The sequence below is a fragment of the Botryllus schlosseri genome, chromosome 2 (assembly GCF_051294905.1).
Source record: "Botryllus schlosseri isolate E-star chromosome 2, Bs_hap1, whole genome shotgun sequence".
NCBI classification, from domain to species: domain Eukaryota; kingdom Metazoa; phylum Chordata; class Ascidiacea; order Stolidobranchia; family Styelidae; genus Botryllus; species Botryllus schlosseri.
Genome location: NC_137237.1, coordinates 31,450,353 through 31,471,127, shown reverse-complemented (window position 1 = coordinate 31,471,127; position 20,775 = coordinate 31,450,353). Strand labels below are relative to the sequence as shown.

Below are 20,775 nucleotides of genomic sequence, written 5' to 3'. Positions count from 1 at the left end.
TCTACGGTCGACCGCGAGCGCAAATCACAGGACCACGATTCCTGACGTCTGGTACAAATCCATACAGCTTCTGCTCCCATAACTCAATCGACAACCTACATCATTGGCAAGCAAATCAACTTTCAGTTTTGTTTTGGGTCCATTTTACTAAATTCCGTACTCATACTTCATACTAAACTTGAAACAGTTACATAAAAGAGGATTCAGCAATTCATGACATGCCGTGACATTGGCAGCCGGCAGCTACGTGCTTTCCATTTCGCCAATATGGAATCGGTGTCTCGTGCACATCAAAGATTCTACTAATATACACAGGTGTGACGCTGAAAACCGTCGTGGTACACCAAATATATTACGCTAAACGTACCGGGATTCCAACCCGGTCATTTGGGCTATGAGGACAATCTACTGTAATATCGGCTGTACTGGCATAGCTTCAATGATGGTGAAATATATCAAACTTTATAGGGAACACGCCTCATCAATTGCACCCCGCAGGGTACTTCAAAAACTGTACACTGTATACAGACGTCAGACTTGGTCATAATTTTCATTCATTTTTGACCCGAAGGTCTTTCATTCAAACCTACAAGGCGCAAGACAAGAATATTGCATCTTCATTACCGGTACCTTGAGGCAGTCATATGGATTTCCTGGCTCACCACTATACTCGCTAATACCGGTATACCGATCAACTAACAGTAAACTGTAAGCCATTCGGCCTCACATTGGTGAAACTGGGTTCGGAAACATCTAAAATCTATTCCTACAGCTTAGAAAGTCTGCTAATTTACGGAAAGATAGCAAATTGTGCACCTACGTCTTCAACATGAACCAATTTACAGTCAACCAGTCGCGAGAAACAGGAGACCACAATCAGCGATAACCATGCCAAAGCACTGAACTACATTTTAAACAACCTCCCGCGGTTGTTTACTTTTCGATCAAATTCGGCGCGAGTGAACGCTAGATCATTGACGTTTCATTGTTGGTGCTTTGGAAATATCTCCTGAACCCCTGTTTGAGCTCCAGTTTGGGTTCAAAACATGTTGGTGCATACGGCCCATAGTGTCTTTGTTTGAAAGTCATTTCTAATACGGTTACTTCGATCGGTATTAATTCCATGTCATACAAAAACATGAAACCATTGTACAGTTTCGTAGCATGGGAATATCGAGTGAAGTTGATTATTATTTGTGTGACGGAAATATCTTGTATTAATATCGCACACTGGTTTCATTACCCAAGTGAGTGAAAATTGTTTTCTGATAGACAGATATGATTTGTATTTAGAAAAAAACGACTCACACCGATTAAGCGACGCTGTTTAATACCCAATGAGTGAGTGGAATTTCTTAGTGGTTTGATTTAGCTAGTTAATTACCGATGATTCAATCACATACAAGTACATGGTTTTTTAGTGACTGAGTATTGTGACGACATTTACTTTGATGAATGACAATGGGAAAATTTCCAATTTCTCTGGTCGTGTGTGTTGCACAAATAGTTCTAGTATGCAATCAGTGAACATCATACAGATTGACAACGACTTTTAGTAGTTTGGTTAGATGATGACAACTATTCCGGAGGTTCAAATCGATATCACTACTACGAACAGCAATACAAACACATTTTTGTAGAATTCAGTGTAGCACATACTTCAATTTTATTATTGTTATGAGTTTTGTACCAATCAAGACCGGTTGAATAGGACGTATCCAACAAGCATACCTCTATTTACTTTCTTGATGATCAAAATCTTAGAGCGTAACCTCGTAATGTTTTACATTTCACGCGTTCGACAGATAGTGTGAAAAGAGTTTAACACATATTGAATGATACCCTCGAGTTCCCAAGTGATATTTTCGTACTGCGTGATGTGCGTATGTTTCAATTCGATGTCGCAGATTCCGAAAATAAAGTATTGTACCGGTTGTTAAGCAGCAAACGCAATTGTTGTTTCGTCTTTAGTCTTGGTAACTGGAAACAATTAAATTTGTAAAATATTTTCTGATATCCGCGGTACACAGAGTTATAGCGTGCTCTGTCGTGGGCGCGCGTTCTTCTTGGTCCGCGGCTCGATAAGTCAAAGTAGACAAGTCAGCATTGCTCTTTTAATAAAACAACTAAAACATGACGATGCTCATCCGACGGATACTAAAAGACGACTGGCTCGGACGGTGACTAAAAGCGACTGACACAACATAGGTTCGCAACAGCAACAAGTATAGAAGCATAATCAAATCAGTGATCAGCGAGGGTAATTAGGATAATCGTGGAGCGGTACGCTACAAGGGCCCCCCTGGTTGGTAAAAGCTTCAGGATATAATATGGACACTACATCAGTCAACGATTTAACTACGAATGAATGACGCTACCAGCATGACATGGCAATGATTACAGATTAGGTTTCGAAATACGAGTACGATTCTAATGGTATAACGAATACGATAGCGACGTGGGTGTGGTATGGTAAAGCTATAACGACAAAATGATTCGTTTAGCGATAATATGCAGTTTACAATGTGAAAGGCTCAAGACACGATTTACAGAACATTAGAGGAGATGTAATGCCTGTTGCGAAAAAAATACAAGTGATGGCGGAAAAGTAAATGAGAACACACTAAATATCCATTTTAAATACTGGTGACAACACAAAATCATTCAAGTGATGTGGAGTACGAATATTACGGCCGCTGGCCGACACAGAGTTCGTTCGCGAAATATTAGCTTGCGGTGGCGTCAATTCTTCGAGACGCTCGATGGGAAGTCTGCCAGGTATAAGCCTGTCGGTTGAGGCGTCATACGGACCCTTATTCGTTTGAATTGTGAAACATTTATGAGTGCGTTTTAAAACTTGGTGTGGACCAGAATAAACCGGATCGAGTGATCTACGATGACCATCTATCCGCAAGAAAACGTGCGTGCAATTATTCAAATCGTTTGGGACATAAGATTTTTGATTCGAATGAGACTTAGTCGGCATCTCACCCACGGCTGAGAAAAAGCGTTTCAATTCACCAACGTAGTTGAAATCATTAGCGTTATTACCACTGGAAGAAGGATTGACTAATTGACCGGGTAGTCGAAGGGAAGTGCCATACACAAGCTCTGCTGGTGAATAACCGAGATCTTCCTTGACAGAACATCTCAGCCCTAAAACAATTAAGCCTAAGTGATGATACCAATTATGAGGACTTTCTAATGCGCGGAGGGAGGCTTTCAAAGTTCTGTTATAGCGTTCGACAAGAGAATTTTGCTCCGGCTTATACGCCAAAGTTGTGATATGAAAAATACCCAAGAATTGCATATACCGAGTCCATTCAAGCGAGGTAAACTGGCTTCCTCGGTCGGTTATGACTTTACGGGGTGAGCTGAAATTCGACACCCAGCCAAAACTAAACGCATCAATAACAGTTTGGGCACGAATGTCCATCATTGGAACACATACAGGCCAGCGAGTATAGCGATCAACACACATCAAAATATACGAGTAGCCACAACTATTAGGGAGTGATAAAATGTCCACGTTAACCGTGTGAAAGCGTTCGGAAGGGACGGGAAGATTGCTAATTGCAGTTCGATTATGCCTATGAATCTTCGATCGTTGACACTGCTGACAATGACGGACGAAATCGTTCACATGTCGTTTCATGCCGGGCCATACATAACGTTCAGCTATTAATTTAGTGGTCGCGCGTATACCGGGGTGTGAAATATCATGCACACTGTGCATTACAGTCTCTCGAAGCGCCGCAGGAACGTAGGGACGTTCTCTACCAGGTAACGATTTGTCGAAGATGATAGGATCCTTCAACTCTTCGAAATGTACTTCCGCGAGATCCAACGAATGGTCACCAGCGTTAGCGAGGAGTTCTTTGAGCTCATCGTCGCCTTTCTGAGCTTCTAGTAATGCTTCGGCTGTGATGGGAACAGTGTTCGGAAAAATCGCGTTCACCTCGAGCCTGGAGAGAGTATCCGCAGCCGTGTTCAGAGTCCCTTTGATGTGTCTAACGTCGTCGGTATATTCCGTGATGAATTCCAACTGTCTTGCTTGACGATCCAGAAGTCTGTCGGTTGGATTCCTTAACGATTTTACAAGGCCGTCATTATCGGTAATCAGTTGAAATTTCCTACCCTTTAGCTGGACATGAAAATGCTTTATTGCTGAATAAGCCGCTAAAAGCTCGCGATCAAATGCGGAGTACTTGCGCTGTGTCGGGTTCAAGGTTTTCGAGAAGAATGCTAAGGGTAACCACGAATCATCACGTTTCTGTTGCAAAACAGCTCCAATTCCGACTTGACTAGCGTCAACCACGAGTGACAGTTCAGCATCGTGAATCGGGTGGGATAATATGATATTATCGGACAGTTCGGTCTTGATGCGTTCGAAAGCTGTGTTAGCACTATCTGTCCATTTGACACGATCACGTTTATTCGATGCTGCATTGGCCACGTCATACAGTGGCTTCAAAATCTCGGCACACTTTTTGACAAAACGGTGGTAATAGCAGACTAGTCCAAGGAATGAACGTAGTTGTTTTACATTTTCGGGACGAGGATAGTTAGAGATTACTTCAACCTTAGACGGCAAGGGACTAATTCCCCTTGCATTAACAAGGTGACCTAAAAATTCGATTTCTTCCTTACCGAAACTGCACTTATCAACATTTATGACCAGTCCGAACTTACAAAACCTTGAAAACAATTTCGACAATGTTGCCATGTGCTCTTCTTCAGTCCGAGTCGCAATTAAAATGTCGTCTAAAACCGCAAAAATATTGTCCAGTCCTTCGGTTTCTTCGGATATAAAACGGCTAAAAGTACTACAAGCGTTGGTCAAGCCAAACATCATCGTCGTTGGTTGGAATAGTCCTTCGGGACAAATAAAAGCAGCCTTCTCTTGATCGTCCGGATGAAGAGGGATTTGATGGTACGCCTTCGCTAAGTCAACTTTGCTAAAAACATTACAGTTCGACAGTTCATTGGTAAAATCACGCAGAAATGGGACAGGCCAGCGATCCTTGACCGTCTGATTGTTTAATTTCCTATAGTCGACACAGATTCTAATATCATCTATCCCCTTCGGTACGACAGTGATGGGAGAGGCGAAAGGCGATTTTGAGCGAATGATTACACCGGACTTCAACATCTCTTGCAATCGATTCTTCACCTTTTGTTTCAAATGGGGCGGCAATGGGCGACAGCGACAACGAGTGGGACATCCTTTAGTAATAATACGATGTACAGTACCGTGATTAGCTCGTACTGCTGCATTCCGTGGAACGGTAATGTCGTTGAATCTCGACAAAAGATCTACATATGGCGTATTGTGATCAGGCGCTATAAAGTTCAAACCGCGAACTACTGGATTACACTTCCAGCCAGGAATGAAACCTCCTGAAACCGTATCAATCAGACAATTGTTCCTCAAATCAACGACGAGAGAAAATCGCTCAATAAAATCAGCCCCCAATATGGCAATGTGTGTATCGGCAATATAGAATCGAAATCCATACTTGTGTCTATCGGAGAGCTCGATCCGTAAATATCTCGTTCCAAACGTCGCAATTTTTGATCCATTTGTAGCGTACAGATTTGGTCCTGGTTTACTTTTTAAAACGTTACTCGAAGTCGGCAAAACAGAAACGGATGCTCCTGTATCGACGAGGAAAATCTGCCCTGAAATCGAATCTCGCACATGCAATAAAGGGTTTTCACGTTCGGAGTTCACTGTTGAAAATTGTTGCGATCCCTCACGAGGCCTCCGCCTAAAAAAGGGCGATTTGAGGACAGGGCTGTGGAGTCGGAGTCGGAGTCGGTGGAGTCGGAGTCGGAGTCGGGGTGATTTTCACTTGATGGAGTCGGAGTCGGAGTCGGAGTCACGAAAACTATAATAGCTGGAGTCGGAGTCGGAGTCGGAGTCGGTGGGAAAATACTGACTGGAGTCGGAGTCGGAGTTTGTGAGAATGACTATGACTTCGACTCCGACTCCGACTCCAACTTCTCTATCATGAAAACATTTGCTTTCAAATAATTTTCAATAGAGTTTTTATGTACCACCAATCACTGTTATTATAAACCAGGGATGGGCAATTATTTTCCTCCGCGGGCCTAATGAGAAGTGGAAAATACGTTGGCGGGCCGTATTTCAATTTTATTTCTAAATAACATCGTTAATAAATGCTGATCAGCGAATGTGCTCACGTCAGGTAATGAGAAATTGACGGTTAATTAAAAAATATGTATTTGCTGTCCTGATTCGAAACAATGCTAGACATGATGCATTTTAACTCTCTTCAAACCGCTATCCACGTTCATATATTCAGACTCTAGAACAGTGGTTCTCAAACTTCTTTAGGTACGCCTCACTTTATGATAGTGAAAACTTTCGCGCGCCCCTTATCATGATGTCACAAAATAGTAAAAAGTGCAGCTAGAATGCTAGCAATACCAGCGGATAGTTGGATGGCGTGGGAGAATATGGTTGTCGATGAGTGAATTCATATCAAAGTCGAACAATACACAGAGCAATAACTGTAAGCTGCTGGGGTAGATCGCGCCGAGCGCGAAAAAAAATTTCACTAAACTTCGGCTTCGCGCCCCTCTTCTGATGCTTTCACGCACCCCACTTCGAGAAACACTGCACTGAAATGTATATGCAATAGTACAAAGCTTATTTTCTTGGCCGCACTTTAATAGCCTTCATGTTGAGCGAAGCATGCATTTTCCTGAAATTTGCCCTCCCTTGATCGAGTGTTCTGTATTTGTGTCATAAGACCGACATTAAGTAAAATCCGTAATCTCGACGACATGCTCGGCAAAAACTAAAAGGACGGCTTTACCCCTGACTCCAATATACAAATAGGCTATTTAGTGCTAGAAAGTCTGAAGTCTAAATCTTCATTGAATTTCAGTTTTCAGCTTTCTTTTTTTGGCATGTCCGTTATTTCTTAATGGGTGATAGATATGATGAGTTGATCAGCCATATAGTAATCGCAAGCACTGATTGACTTGTTTTACGAATTAGGGATTTGGAAACGGAGCACGCGTAACAATTTGAAACACATGCCGTATAATGCGTAATGCGACAATGGCCACAAAGATGCTGGTTTGAACTAAACTATATGGAAAGAGTGATTTCTTGTTATTTTAATTGCCACTCATACTTTGTCACATGGCCTTTATTTTGAATCTGGATTACGCATGCAAGGTACGAAGGCTTCAAAGTAAACTAATTTCCCGTTGAGTTGATACGCAGCCTATGGTTTTAGTCGTTCAACAAGCAAGTATTATGTTTTGAATTCCAAGCAACCTTTCGCGGGCCGCACAGAATAGCTTCGCGGGCCGCATGTGGCCCGCGGGCCGCACTTTGCCCAGGCCTGTTATAAACCATACAGATCAGGTGCGGCCAGCCTGTGGCACGCAGGCCAAATTTGGCACACGCGAAGGTTAGGTGTGGCCTGCGAGGTAATTCTCGAAATTATTTATGACATCAGGTACAATTGCAAGGCCAACCAAAATTTGATTAGCATGACCGCGAAATTTGATGATGACTAAAACAACAGTTCTGACGCATTGACGTATCCAGGGGTCAGCCACATTTATCCCAGATCTTCTTATATGACCATGAAGTAGAATATTTCACAGCAGATTTATTTGACTTGAAATTTTTCTCGGTACTTCGCATGATTCATTGTCACTAGATTTCTTGCATTCAGTATTTGAGCCCCCTTCTGAAAATTATAAATACATATTATTCACAGAATTGAGTCTAACTATGTTCGCAATTAGGAGATACGGCTTCGCTTGTGAACTCGCCGCGAGATCGTCGACAAAACATTTGCACAAAATGATGAGGCATGTTCACTGATACCGTCGATTTTGCTATGTCTAAACGTCGAATAATCCTGTCCTTGCCAAATGAGCCCAGTGGTATACAGATCCGACCCCCAATGTATGTTAACGACATATTTATTGATATAGCTATAGCCTAATTCAGTCGTTATCTTGCAAAAAAATTTCGCGCTTGGCGCGACCAGGGCCTGATTGCGCACTGCACAGTTGCATGACATATTATTATCAATTTTAGAGCGTATTAATATAAGTCTTGTTTGCAATGTTACCTAATGCGGTTCGCTCCTATCGACGACTAAAAAAAGGTTATCAACATTCCAGTTGCACGCGCAATGGTTCGTAAATCTCAGGTGTCCCTTTCGCCGAAAAAGTTGCCCACCCCTGATATAGAATAAATTAGACATTACTTGCAAATTACAACTCAGTTGCAGAGGGGAAGAAAATCGCAAGATGCGTTTTCGCGATGCAGTCAAAATTGATGCAATTTTTGGAATTATACCATGATACTGTGACAGAGAAAATGCATCGGCTGGTTTTGTAAAATTGTAAAAATGATGTAAATATGACCAAACGATGCTTCCCACTTGACAAAATTAAAAATATTTGTAGTGTAGCTGAGCTGTTTGGGTCGAACAAATGATTAAGAAAGACTGCAAGTCCTAATCCTTGAATACTTGATTAATTACATGTAGACTAGACGTAGGCTATGGTCTTTGACTACTTAACGAAATTCCATTTATGACCAATGTCTAACATTAGTAGTAAGAGTGTTTGTGCTTGTAATCAGGATAGTGTGCAATTACAAAATTAGTAAGTTCAAATTCTTTATTAGTTGCTGAGTCATACACAAGAGCTACACTTGGATTTTTTATCTACATTTTTATTATACAGGATTGGATATCTGCCATATTTGAATGATTCATACATTTCAGGATATTAGAGAGTCCATGTTATAAAAACTTGAATAAGGAAGGAGATTTAGCAAATCTTTATTTCATGTTAATTGCATCGTGGATAATTCGAGCTGTGCCACAATGAAACAATTTAGCATGCCACAGTTGATCATATGTTTGCATATGTTTAATGGTTGTATGATAGTCTTTCAGCCGACAATGTGGCATATAATTTTCGAAGTAAATTGGTAATAATGCTGGAGTCGGAGTCGGGAGTCGGAGTCGGAGTCGGTACGTTTAAAGGCCCAGGAGTCGGAGTCGGAGTCGGAGTCGGTACATTTACAGACTCAGGAGTCGGAGTCGGAGTCGGAGTCGGTATATTGAAAATGTGTGGAGTCGGAGTCGGAGCCGGAGTCGGTGGTAAAATTTACCGACTCCACAGCCCTGTTTGAGGAGTAGGAACAGGGTGGACGGCAATTTCGAGCTCGATCACCGAATTTATCATGATAAAAGCACAACTGATTCGTACCACGCAGATGAGCAAATTGAGTTACCTCACCACGTGTCTCTGAACGGTTTGACTGCGTCCGAAAAGCTGGTCGATCACATCTAAAGGGTTCACGGCGAGGAACGGTACTACGATTGAAATTGCGCGAGCTTTGTCCGCCCGATGCAGGTAAATGTCGTGCCGAAGGTATCGCCTTCAATTCCCTGACCTCTCGAGCTATCGATTGAACAGTTCGTTGCAATTCATCTAATTGATTTGCGGGAGGATAACTGTAATGATTTGAAACCACACGAGGAGAAGCGCGAGTGTATATACTATCAGCTCGTAGGGCAAGCTGTTCCACGGTATCGTCTACATGTGACGACAATATCCCAGCAATATGATCTGGCAAATGATGAAGGAACGTTTCTTTCAAATAACAGTCAGAACTTGGTGTGTTTGATAGAGCCCCCATTGCATTTCGCAATTTCTTTAGAAGTTCAGAGGGTTTTAAATCTCTACAGCGATCACTATAAAGCTCCTTAACACGGTCTCGCAAGGGAATAGCGTACTCACGCATCAAAAGATCTCGCAATACTTCGTAGCAGTCGTCGTCTTCTGGGGCCGGTAACTTCAAACGAATCGATTCGAGCTGCTTGCTGTCCAGACATCTCAGAACGTGAAAATACTTCGACGCAGAGTCCGTAACCCCATAACTGACAAATCCGGCTTCCACCGAAACAAACCACGACTCTGGCGAATGGGACCAGAAACTAACCACCGGTGGCGGCATCCTCGGGGTACCATTGAAATTCGCTGAGTTCGCAATATCGTCTATCGATTGTTGTCGTCGTCGTCGTCGAGAAGACATTTCAAATACAGCGGAGCAAGGGATGCGAGTCGGCTAGTGCACGTTGGGGTTGAGTCGGCTGGCGATATCACGTCGGGGTCACCAAAATATAGCGTGCTCTGTCGTGGGCGCGCGTTCTTCTTGGTCCGCGGCTCGATAAGTCAAAGTAGACAAGTCAGCATTGCTCTTTTAATAAAACAACTAAAACATGACGATGCTCATCCGACGGATACTAAAAGACGACTGGCTCGGACGGTGACTAAAAGCGACTGACACAACATAGGTTCGCAACAGCAACAAGTATAGAAGCATAATCAAATCAGTGATCAGCGAGGGTAATTAGGATAATCGTGGAGCGGTACGCTACAGAGTGATTTGTACCAAGGTGGAATCATTTTCCAATCAAGAACATTTCAGACACGTATAGTTTTATAACTCAATATGTTAATAACAACGGTACTGGAAAGTTTGTTGCTGTCATATTAACCTTCACCACAACGACGGGTCTAATTAACGCGAATAATTTAATAATCAAGTCATGATAGACCATTACAAAATCCCATATGTCAAATCGATGTGACAATCCTTATGTTTACATCACGATAATTTTCGATATAGCACCTGCGGTCGATTGTAAGAAATGAATTCTCAACTACGATGGTCAGACTTTCAAATCTCGTATACTCAAACATATTATGTTAATCTCAAGTCGCCGATACCGAGAAGTAATTACTTTTGTCTTACAAAATATACCGCATAGTAATTTCTTTGTCTTGCGGAATAGTAACGACTTTTACAGTTGAACAAAAAAGACGAGTTGGTGGTACATGCCTACAACCGAACTTGATATGTTTGTGGGTTGTAGTGATTACTTGCGTAATCTTGTCTACTTTTCGTACGGACACTTTTTGCTTTGGTTGGGTGAGTTACAAACGGATTGACTTGACAAGGTTTTTGTATTTCACTCTTTTGCGTATGGTAAGATGTTAAAATGTTGAGGTGTCATAGTGATAGTATTTCTGAAACTCTCTTTGACAAACGTAAAGACAGGTCGCGAATAGAGTTGTAATGTTTCATTACTTGTTTCAAATCAATGCGCGTATAATCTCGAAATGTGACTGGGTGAAAGTTGGTAGTCATGTTTATCAATGTATTTCAATTCAGACTATGTCAAAGTCCTAATATTTCATTTTGGATTATCTGAATTTACCTTTAGTACATCCCGCGAATGGATTCCGACGCCGCACTATAACATTTTTGATAATAAGGACTCAAGGATTTTCAATCAACAATACGCCTACCTGATTTTTTGGTAATGCTAGAGTTGGCAAATGATAAGTTGCGTGTTTTTGTTAAGCGTTTGATTTCTCAGTAATAAATACAATTATTGTATGTGCATACTTGTGATTCTTGATTCTTGTTTAGTTAGTTGGTATTGATTCTATAGGTGTGAAACAGCAGCGTGGAATGTGTGAATAATTCGATGCGACTGAAGTTGGAGTCAGCAATATTCAAGTTACGTTCGAATCAACTGATCGCGGTAAATGGATTTCTCAAACGATTAGAGTTGTACCGGATCAACACATTCAAATACGAATCAACTTGGTCTGTGTAGTGAGTTTCATTTCAAGTTGACAAATTGACACATTGATTGAATATTTTCATGATTCGCATCACGCAACCAAAGTCAACGTGAAACATATAGCGATCGCGAAAAGTATCAAGTCCATCCTCAAGATTACCGGACCACGACTGACCTATCGATCTCGCTTCCCATGACATGCCGCCCTATTTCTTGTCGCATTCTTTTTCTATACTATCTTCTTTACTTTCATTCAGTGTGCATGCCTCCTCTTTACATCGCCTAGGCCAAGGTGGGTGTCAGATTCCATAGACTACTCCTTGTCGCTTCGACATCCTCCTGTCTTTTCATTGTATCGCATTTTTGTGGTGTATTGAACTGATAAAATTGCTAATAAACCAATGATGATGATCTTGGATATTCAAGTCACCGTCTGCGACGGTTCTCTTATTCGGTGCTTATTACTTAATAGGTAATATTCTTATTATATCAGACTCGTGAAATCCAGCTCTGCACCAAACTACCAACATATTACATTGTAGCGATTGCGATGTATGTAACCACAAGTCACGAGAGATGGTTATGTCTTATAGGTGTTATCTTGTGAGCGATCGTAGGATTTTAGAATTATTTCGCACCTTTTTGAATAAGCGTACACTTCACAAAGCATTAGGGTTAGAGTAGAAATAAGTGACAATTTGTCGCTATTCAAGTTACCGACACTGGCGGTCTGTTATTCGTTACTTATTAAATCTTTACGAGTGAAATCAAGTTCTGTGACAAACTGCTTACGAAAATTTCACCGCGTGAGCGATCGATATGCCTGTAACTCGAAGCCGCGAAAGATGGTTATGTCCGAGACATTATCTTGTCAGCGCTCGCGGGGTTTTGCAAACTATTTCACCCCTATTTGAAGTGTTAGTTTGTGAACGCGGTTATTGTTGGTATTGGAATCACCGTCTACGCCGGCTCTCTGGTAAACTAATTACCAAATATTACCTTACTAGTGATTCCTAGATTCACCAAACTAGTTCACACCTTTTTGCTGAAAGTACGACATTCCGCCCGCAGCCTATACCCGAAAGTACGAATCACCGCCGCGTCCATAAGAATAACGATATATCATTGTTGCACTCACCGTAAACGTTGGGATTACCTGTAATCGGTCATATATAATAATTTGCGACATATACATTAACTAAGAACCAATCACGTGACCCGATACATATTCAACACCGTGCCGCCGCGCTTATACCCCAACGTTAGTCAAATCATCAACAGTCTATACCCGAAGGGTCACCATGTCACCGCGCCTACACCTGAAAAGGTAACCATGCCACCACGAGTTTTCACGACACCGTGCCACCGCGCGTATACCCGAAAAGGTAACCATGCCACCACGAGTTTTCGCGGCACCGTGCCGCCGCAGCCTATACCCGAAAAGGTTGCCGTGCCACCCCCGCCATAAGACACAATGGCACCGTGCCACCCCCGCCATAAGACATAAGGGTCTGGTAATAGTTTCACAGAGTCTGTTTTGGTGAGGTTTAGTTCACATTGGTGAGGTGCCGTGTACAACATACGTCCCGCAACGAGATTTTGTCCGGCCCGCGGACAGTTTCCCGTCTTACATGATAATGTGGCCCGCGGCCCCAGTCTGCCGAGATTCCCCACTACTTTCCTAAACGTCAAATTTTAGTGACCGCATGTTATTATAGTTCTGCGCACTGCGCAGCATGCGAGAGTGGAGCTTACGGGTAAGTTCTTCGAAGCGAGAAGACTTGCATTATCGGCATTTACGATGTACTCAACCCTAATGAATTGATATCTTGGTAAATTTTGGGTAAAGGGGCTTATCAAACGCTTTGAAATGTTAATTAAGGATTGCACTGTGAGTTAGTTGATCAGAGAGAAACAGACATGGCGGCGCCTGTATGACAAATGCTGCTCTCAAATCCACATTGTATTTCATTATCGGCGAGAAATGGCTTTGAAGTGACATTGCTGTCGATAAAATACTTTCAATAAATACGATTTATTCCTAGTATATATGGGCGAATAATTTATCCATTCAGCAATCCGGCCCGCCAAGTAGGCCTACTTAATTTTCCTATATCCGCCCCGCCGACTACAGAAGTTGCACGCCCCTGCTCCATAAGAATATCATCGCATTTCCGGTACATTGGCATGAGGCACATGCAAGTTTGAAGTAAATACTCGCAAAATAATATATAATATTGGCGCACCCATAAAATATCCCAGCTGCAGGCGATCAATACTGCAGCGATCTGCGTGATTATTAGTACGGTATTTGGTTGGGGTTAGTGTGGCGAGAATTTCAAACTAAATCTACCCCACTCCCTGATCTATAATCCTAATGCGACAGCGTTTGAAATATGACCAATAAGATATCTCGGCAGGTAAATAGCATAAATGTACGGATAATGTTTCAGAAGAAATGTAATTATCAATCACATTGAGCATTAAGTACGTTGCATCATGATTGCTTGTAAGCTCTCGTCACTCAAGGAATGAGGTAGTTGGAGTAGTCAACATTACCAATTATTGCGTCACATGATAGACTATGCTCGGAGACGTCGTGTCTAGAATATCGATCACTATAAAATATATAAAACATCAAAGTATGGAAATGTCGTTCCATACCATAGATTAAAATCTTCCATTCCATACCATACTTGCATTGTTCCATATTCCATACCAAAATATCGATCCATACCATACCATACTTCCATACCATACCATACCATACCATACCATACCATACCATACCATACCATACCATACCATACCATACCATACCATACCATACCATACCATACCATACCATACCATACCATGCCCTGATTACACGACTTTCATGAAAATTAAATGTTGGTACTACGTGAAAAGGGTCTCTTTCGGAAAATCAAAGAAAATCCTTGATGTCTGCTACAGACAATTTTTGCGAAAAATGGTACATGTAGGGTAAAATCGAAAGGGAACCGACCACGCCTTCAAAATTAGTAACCAGAATCTTCATAAAATCTGTCGCACTGGCGAAGACCTCTCATCATTCATTGATAACCAACAAGCTAAATTTCTTGCGCACATAATTCGAAAACCTAATGGCAGTGTCGTGAATTCAATAACCTTTGAAACATTGCAAACACTGCAAGATGCATCTTCGTGAAAAACGCAAAATTGGCGATGCTGACTGCTGAGCTGAGCTCAATGCTCAAGGAAATCACTGCTGTTGTTCACGCACGAATGGCCGTCGCGTGTTACAGTTGAGTGCACAGCGGCGTCACGTTGCCATGGCTGTCACCCCAACTTAGCGAGGTCGCTGTTTCCGACGAGTAATTTCACCCCGTTGATTCTGTCAGCATGAAATCTGTCGTATCGTATTACATTTGTATGACACAGTACATGTGTTACAGCAAGTTTGGTTGAATACGTTCACATAATCAGATATTTGTAAGCCAAAGCAGCCTCTAGCATGAGATATTCCGGTCATATGTGATCTGATGAAAATATTAATAAACCAACGATGACGCTGATACCGTATTTTGTTCTGCTGTATTCATGATTATGAGAAGACTTAAATCTCATCTTTATAGTAGATGTTCCAGGCACAGTCATAATCGTGTCATAATTTTAAACTGGAATGATTTATAGCGAGAGCCTATAATGAATGATCATGTGACCATGGACCAGCCGACCAGGGGTGGCCAACCCTTTTGCTATGCACTGCCGCATTTCGATTACTTATGTATAGCCTACGGCTGCATTCCAGGACATAGTCACAATGAACCAACTGGACACCAAATATCAGGGTTGTAACGAAGTCACAAGGCTTCGAGTCACAAGTCACTCTCACCTTTATAGTTTTGATTCGAGTCAAGTCGAGTCGTTTTTAATTCACCACCGAGTCGAGTCCGAGTCATGGTATTATGACTTGAGTCCGAGTCCAAGTCATTGCGTTGCCGTTGACAGCTCAGTTTCGCGTTGAAGTCTTTTTTTAACTCTGGTTGGTGATATCGATGGTTCGCATTTAAAATGTCTCAATTTTTCACACTTTTAACAGTTTCTGGTCGCATTTTCAAGTAGCCTACCAATAATAGGCGATATAACCAAGATGTGGTTACTTTACTATTCTTCGAAGTGACAATGAAATGTCGGTCTTAGCCGTCTGAGAGTCGAGTCAATACACAGATTGACTCGAGTCGAGTCATTTCCGTATTTTGAGGAAAGGACTCGGGTCAAGTCGAATCGTCGGAGAATCGCGACTCGAGTGGAGTCATGACTCAAGTCATTACAACCCTGCCAAATACCCATGTTAATCTGTCGATGTCCATTTTCGGTGAACTCCAGACTAATCTACTTTTTGATATCGGCCTACTGTACGGTACGCACCGAAATCGCGATGGGTCATGTTATGATAGTTACTGGAAACGAGATCGTTATTGTCGTGCCAAGCGTGAAAATAATTTCAGATTCGTGAATGAATGTTGTCATTATTTACATATTAGGCCTATATACCATCAATATATCCTTCCTCAGCCCGTGTGATGAGATTCACCGGTAGAGCTGATGGAGGTAATGGCTGCATAAATTTAGGGCAAGTTATAAATGATGATGCATATTCGGGTGGGCCAATTGTTATTGGTCACTTTGTTGCATGCTGTTAGGGTTTGATCTCCCATCAAGATTGCCAGTATAGTGGAAATGTAATGGAATCGGCCAAACGTTCTAGAAACAAATTTCTTTCTTGAGAAGCACACGATTCCAAGTTGGTATTTCTATATTGGGCACATCGTTTTCCTCTGCTTTTCGTATCTGGACTGTGGGGCTCAGATTACAAAGGACGCTACTAAATTAAAATTGAAAAATTAAGTACCGTAAACCGGGGTAACTTTGGACAATTTTCAACAATTCCGCTTTGTATCTTGGAAATGCTAGGGTGTAGGGGAGGTAAGTTTAGTGTTTTTCATGGGTCATGGAGCAAAGATTAGAATTACCTAATCCAAAATCTTCATGGTCATAAATAAGTACCTTATTTTCGTAAATTATCTGTGTCCAAAGTTAACCCTGCATGTGGGGTAACTTTGGACAATGTAGTTTTTTGTATGTCTTTACACTCTATTGTTTATGATACCTCGTAAATGAGCCGTATTTGGTGAGAGTTGAGGAGAGCAGTGGCTAAAACTGAAACAAAATAGTTAATGTCTGACCTATTGCATGATTTTTACCTAATAATCCCCCCCCCCCAAAAAAAAAAATTAGGTAGTTTATGAAGGGTAATGCCCCCTTATTCATCCCTTATCTCAAATTTCCCTCATGCCTTCACCAATTGGGACTTATAAATAACATATGGTGATGAGGGGTATCCCACTGGCAGTGTCAGCAATCGACAGCAAACATGAAGCATGTTACGGTACCGTGATTTATTGCCGATTTCAAATATGTTACTGTTCTTTGAAAGATACAATTTCCCTTTCTTATGTCCTCTGATGGATATATATGTCATAATTTACGATATCCCATATTCAGCACGCACATCTTTAGGAGTATGTGATAAGTTTTTGAAGTAGCTTACACCCGATTACAATCTCTCAGCTCATTGCCTACCAATTTTTCATAATTTGGCAAACTCTTAATTTGTTAACCTTCTCATTCCATTTACAAAAACCATCAGGCCGGTCATAAGGAATATAGTTGACGATACACTTTGACACAGATTAAGCAGCCACTTTCCAGAGCTCTAAATATCACATTTTCCACTGTCCAAAGTTACCCCGTTCTGATAAAATTTGACGGGGCAACTTTGGACATCACATTTTCTTGTATTGATCTAAGGGTGAGCCCACTGAGATTTTTGTTATGGATTAAGACTACTTAGAGGTATCTGCTGCCAAGTTTTGAATCTATGAATCACATGCTATCTATGTTTGGTTGTAAGAAGTTTAGGCCTATTGGCCATCAATTTTGATGAAATTGACCCCCGCCATTAATTTATCAATGTTTGGTCAAGTTTAACTGGTAGTGAAATGAATTCATCTGTTATTGAGACTACTTGTGGTACTCTTGCCTCATGAAAAAGAATTGGACATCCAGCGGCAACCGTTTTCCATCAAGAACCATTTAAATCTTTTACTGCTTAGTGTCCAAAGTTACCCTCAAGTCCAAAGTTACCCCGGTTTATGGTACAGCATTCAATTTCAAGTTCAATTTAAAGCTCTAAAAATTTGGAATTCAATTTGCATGTCGACGGCCGCCAACACAATCATACTAATTAAATTACGTCGCACGGCCGCACAAATTTCCTTCTACGGCCGCAGGTTGGCCACCCCCGATGAAGGCCCTACAGTACAACAGTGATAATATGACTTGATAGACTTGCTCGCGGATATACTGTAAGCTATCCTTCGATTGACTAAATTATAATGTAGGCCTACCTTACTATAACGCCGTATTTTATTTGGAGGTCAGTGAATATTATAACGCAATGTGAATAAAGCAGCCACAGCCACATGTATGTTAATTCTAATTTCGTGAAATAGGCTATACATTGGCGCGACACAAGATACCGGTAGGCTACTTACAGGTTTTGACTCTCACTTGATAGATATGTACCGCTATTTTAGCAGTGTCCTATTTTTTTTTCAGTAATTATTTAGTCATATCTTTATCAAAACTCTGTAACAGGCCCTTTTCAAAATGCAGGATGAAAATTTGCGAAAAAGCCTCATCCTCTCTTTAGGCATGTCTGGAACATGAAGTTTGGTCACGACAAATTGAATTTGCCGTAGTTAATCCTATGATTTCCCAAAATGGTCGGTATTTCAATTTGAGATTGTACCACGTCTGCTGGTCCATGATTCGTGTTGGCATTTATTGGGCCACCTTACAATTTAGCCAGTGTAACGAGCTATCGCTTCAAGTTATAAAGGATCTCTGAACGCTGGATCGCCTCTCATGATGTTAGCGAAATGTTGTCTATCGCTGTCAAGTTTAATGTTGCAAATGAATGCTCTTTAGGCCTGTTTCCAAATATAAATAAATATGTTTATCAATGAAAATATTGTAGGTAGCCTATGTGGTAAGAACAACCCGCCACTGGCAGTAACATATCAAACAACACATTCCAAGAGGGATTCGACCGCGTAGGCTACATTACATTTGCAGAAAAATGCTTCTTGACTTTTGGATAAGCCTACCGGAATACAATCATGCAATGGCTATGAACTATCGTTTACTTGAGAATTCCACTTGTGCCAAAGCTATAGTGACGAGATATTTTTCATATTGTGGAGATGCCGCACACTTTTCCATTAGTCGACTTTCGAATCCCTCCTATTAAAACACAGCAGCTGCACTTGTGTCAGCAGAAGGAAAATGGTCACCAGCTCACTACATTCGTTCTCTGTTTGCCTACATTTCATGTTATATAAGTTTCTGTAACATAATTGGTGGTATGCTAAAGGCTAGTTGTGCTCAAGTTTTTGAAATTCCTTCTTTGCTGAAGATTTTCCCGGCAGAGTGCCAGCTTGAAAAGCTGCCGGTTTTAATATAGTTTCATTGTGAATAATTATTTACTGTAGCCTACATTTACCTGCATAGGTATATCGAAATCGTGTGATACAGCATGCTACATATTTTGTCTATTGATTTTCAATGTCAGTCTGCACATCATGGACCATTAGAAAAAGAAACAACACTGTTTATCGGCACATTGAAAGCCGTGGTGGGCTATCAATTTGTTTCTGCAAATTTACCTGTAGGCCTACCGTGCCTTTTTGGCGAATAATATTGGTAATTGAAGCAGTGTTCATTTATCAGGAACTGTAGTAGATATCCTTTTAAAATCCAATTGATGAATTAAGTCAAGACAAAATTTCTGGCGATGTAAACGTTTCATCACTGAAAAGGAGCTATGTCAAGCTCTACCTTGCCGTCTCTCTCTCTGCTGGCGAAGGGAATCGGTCAGGTATGCATTTACAGCTATTCTTGGATGATAATGATATTTTGTGTTCTTGATGTCTGATTCTGTTCTGTGCATCCCTAATTCTGACTATGTTTAAGGTTGTACTCTGGAGTAGTGGTTCTCAACCACCAGATCGTGTCAACTTACATGCCGATCTGCCATAGGCCCTATATAGCCTATTGTAATTTATGCCTCAATTCCAAAATGTAGGAAGTTGGACTCCTCTCCAATAATTTTAGAAATGAAATAGCAAATTTTGCATGGTATCGTATTAGGACTACGGTACCGGTATAGAGTTTATAGTCTACTTTAGACTTAGCGTACGTGGCAATGCTACAATTGTTGTATGAAACTGTTTCAAAATAGTGAAAACTAAGAATGCTTTTTGGACAAAATTTGTTAAATTTCGACTATTGGCTACAATTTTGCGACATTTGGTAGTAGGCCTGTACGATACCGCTAGCAAAGAGCAAAGTTTCATTTTCAAAACAAACAGAATCACGCATAATATGCTTCATATAAGAACGGCTGTATTACATTCCCAATATTTGCTCTTGAGTTGCATAGCCTGCATTTATCATGATTACATTTTGGGGTAATTTTGATTTTTGATGGTTCACCGTCTGCAAAATTTGTTTTGAAATGTGACTGGTCCGTTTTCAACCCCCTCCCTTTTTTCAGTTGGCTACACACCTGATGCAGTTAATATGTAAATATTGTGTTTTCATTTTTTTTCTGGTAACAGAATTCAATAAACGATCTGCCGCACTCGCTCTCTACTTTCGGGTGATGTCCCCTAGCCTAAGCCAAAACAATCCCCTGACAATGTAAGTAGCCTACATTTTGGCATCGCTAAATGATATTGTAACATGACTGATGTTGGTGACCTTGCTAAAATTCATGCACCCTGGATATACTAATACTGTAATTGATACTAGCCCAATTTTCACTATGACAGGATATATATAATAACAAATCTGAGTGCACATACTGTCTCAGGATTCTGGTGTATAAGAATGTATATCAGCTGTAGGCTTACCAGTAGCCTACTAGACTTGCATCATTTCAATCAATGCACGATATTATGGATTTGATTAACCTAGAGCAGGGCCGGCCAACCCG

General features: G+C 41.2%; 1 protein-coding gene across 3 annotated transcripts in view; it reads left to right on the top strand.

The window, feature by feature from the left end:
- Positions 1–20,775, top strand: part of LOC145457889 (uncharacterized) — a 444,934-nt gene that overhangs the window by 340,726 nt on the left and 83,433 nt on the right. For all 3 annotated transcript variants that reach the window (XM_080336199.1, XM_080336192.1, XM_080336185.1), the window contains exon 2: positions 19,509–19,656. In XM_080336199.1, coding sequence (XP_080192325.1) covers positions 19,603–19,656 — 54 coding nt within the window. In that variant the 5' untranslated portion in view covers positions 19,509–19,602. The remainder of the gene's footprint in view (positions 1–19,508; positions 19,657–20,775) is intronic.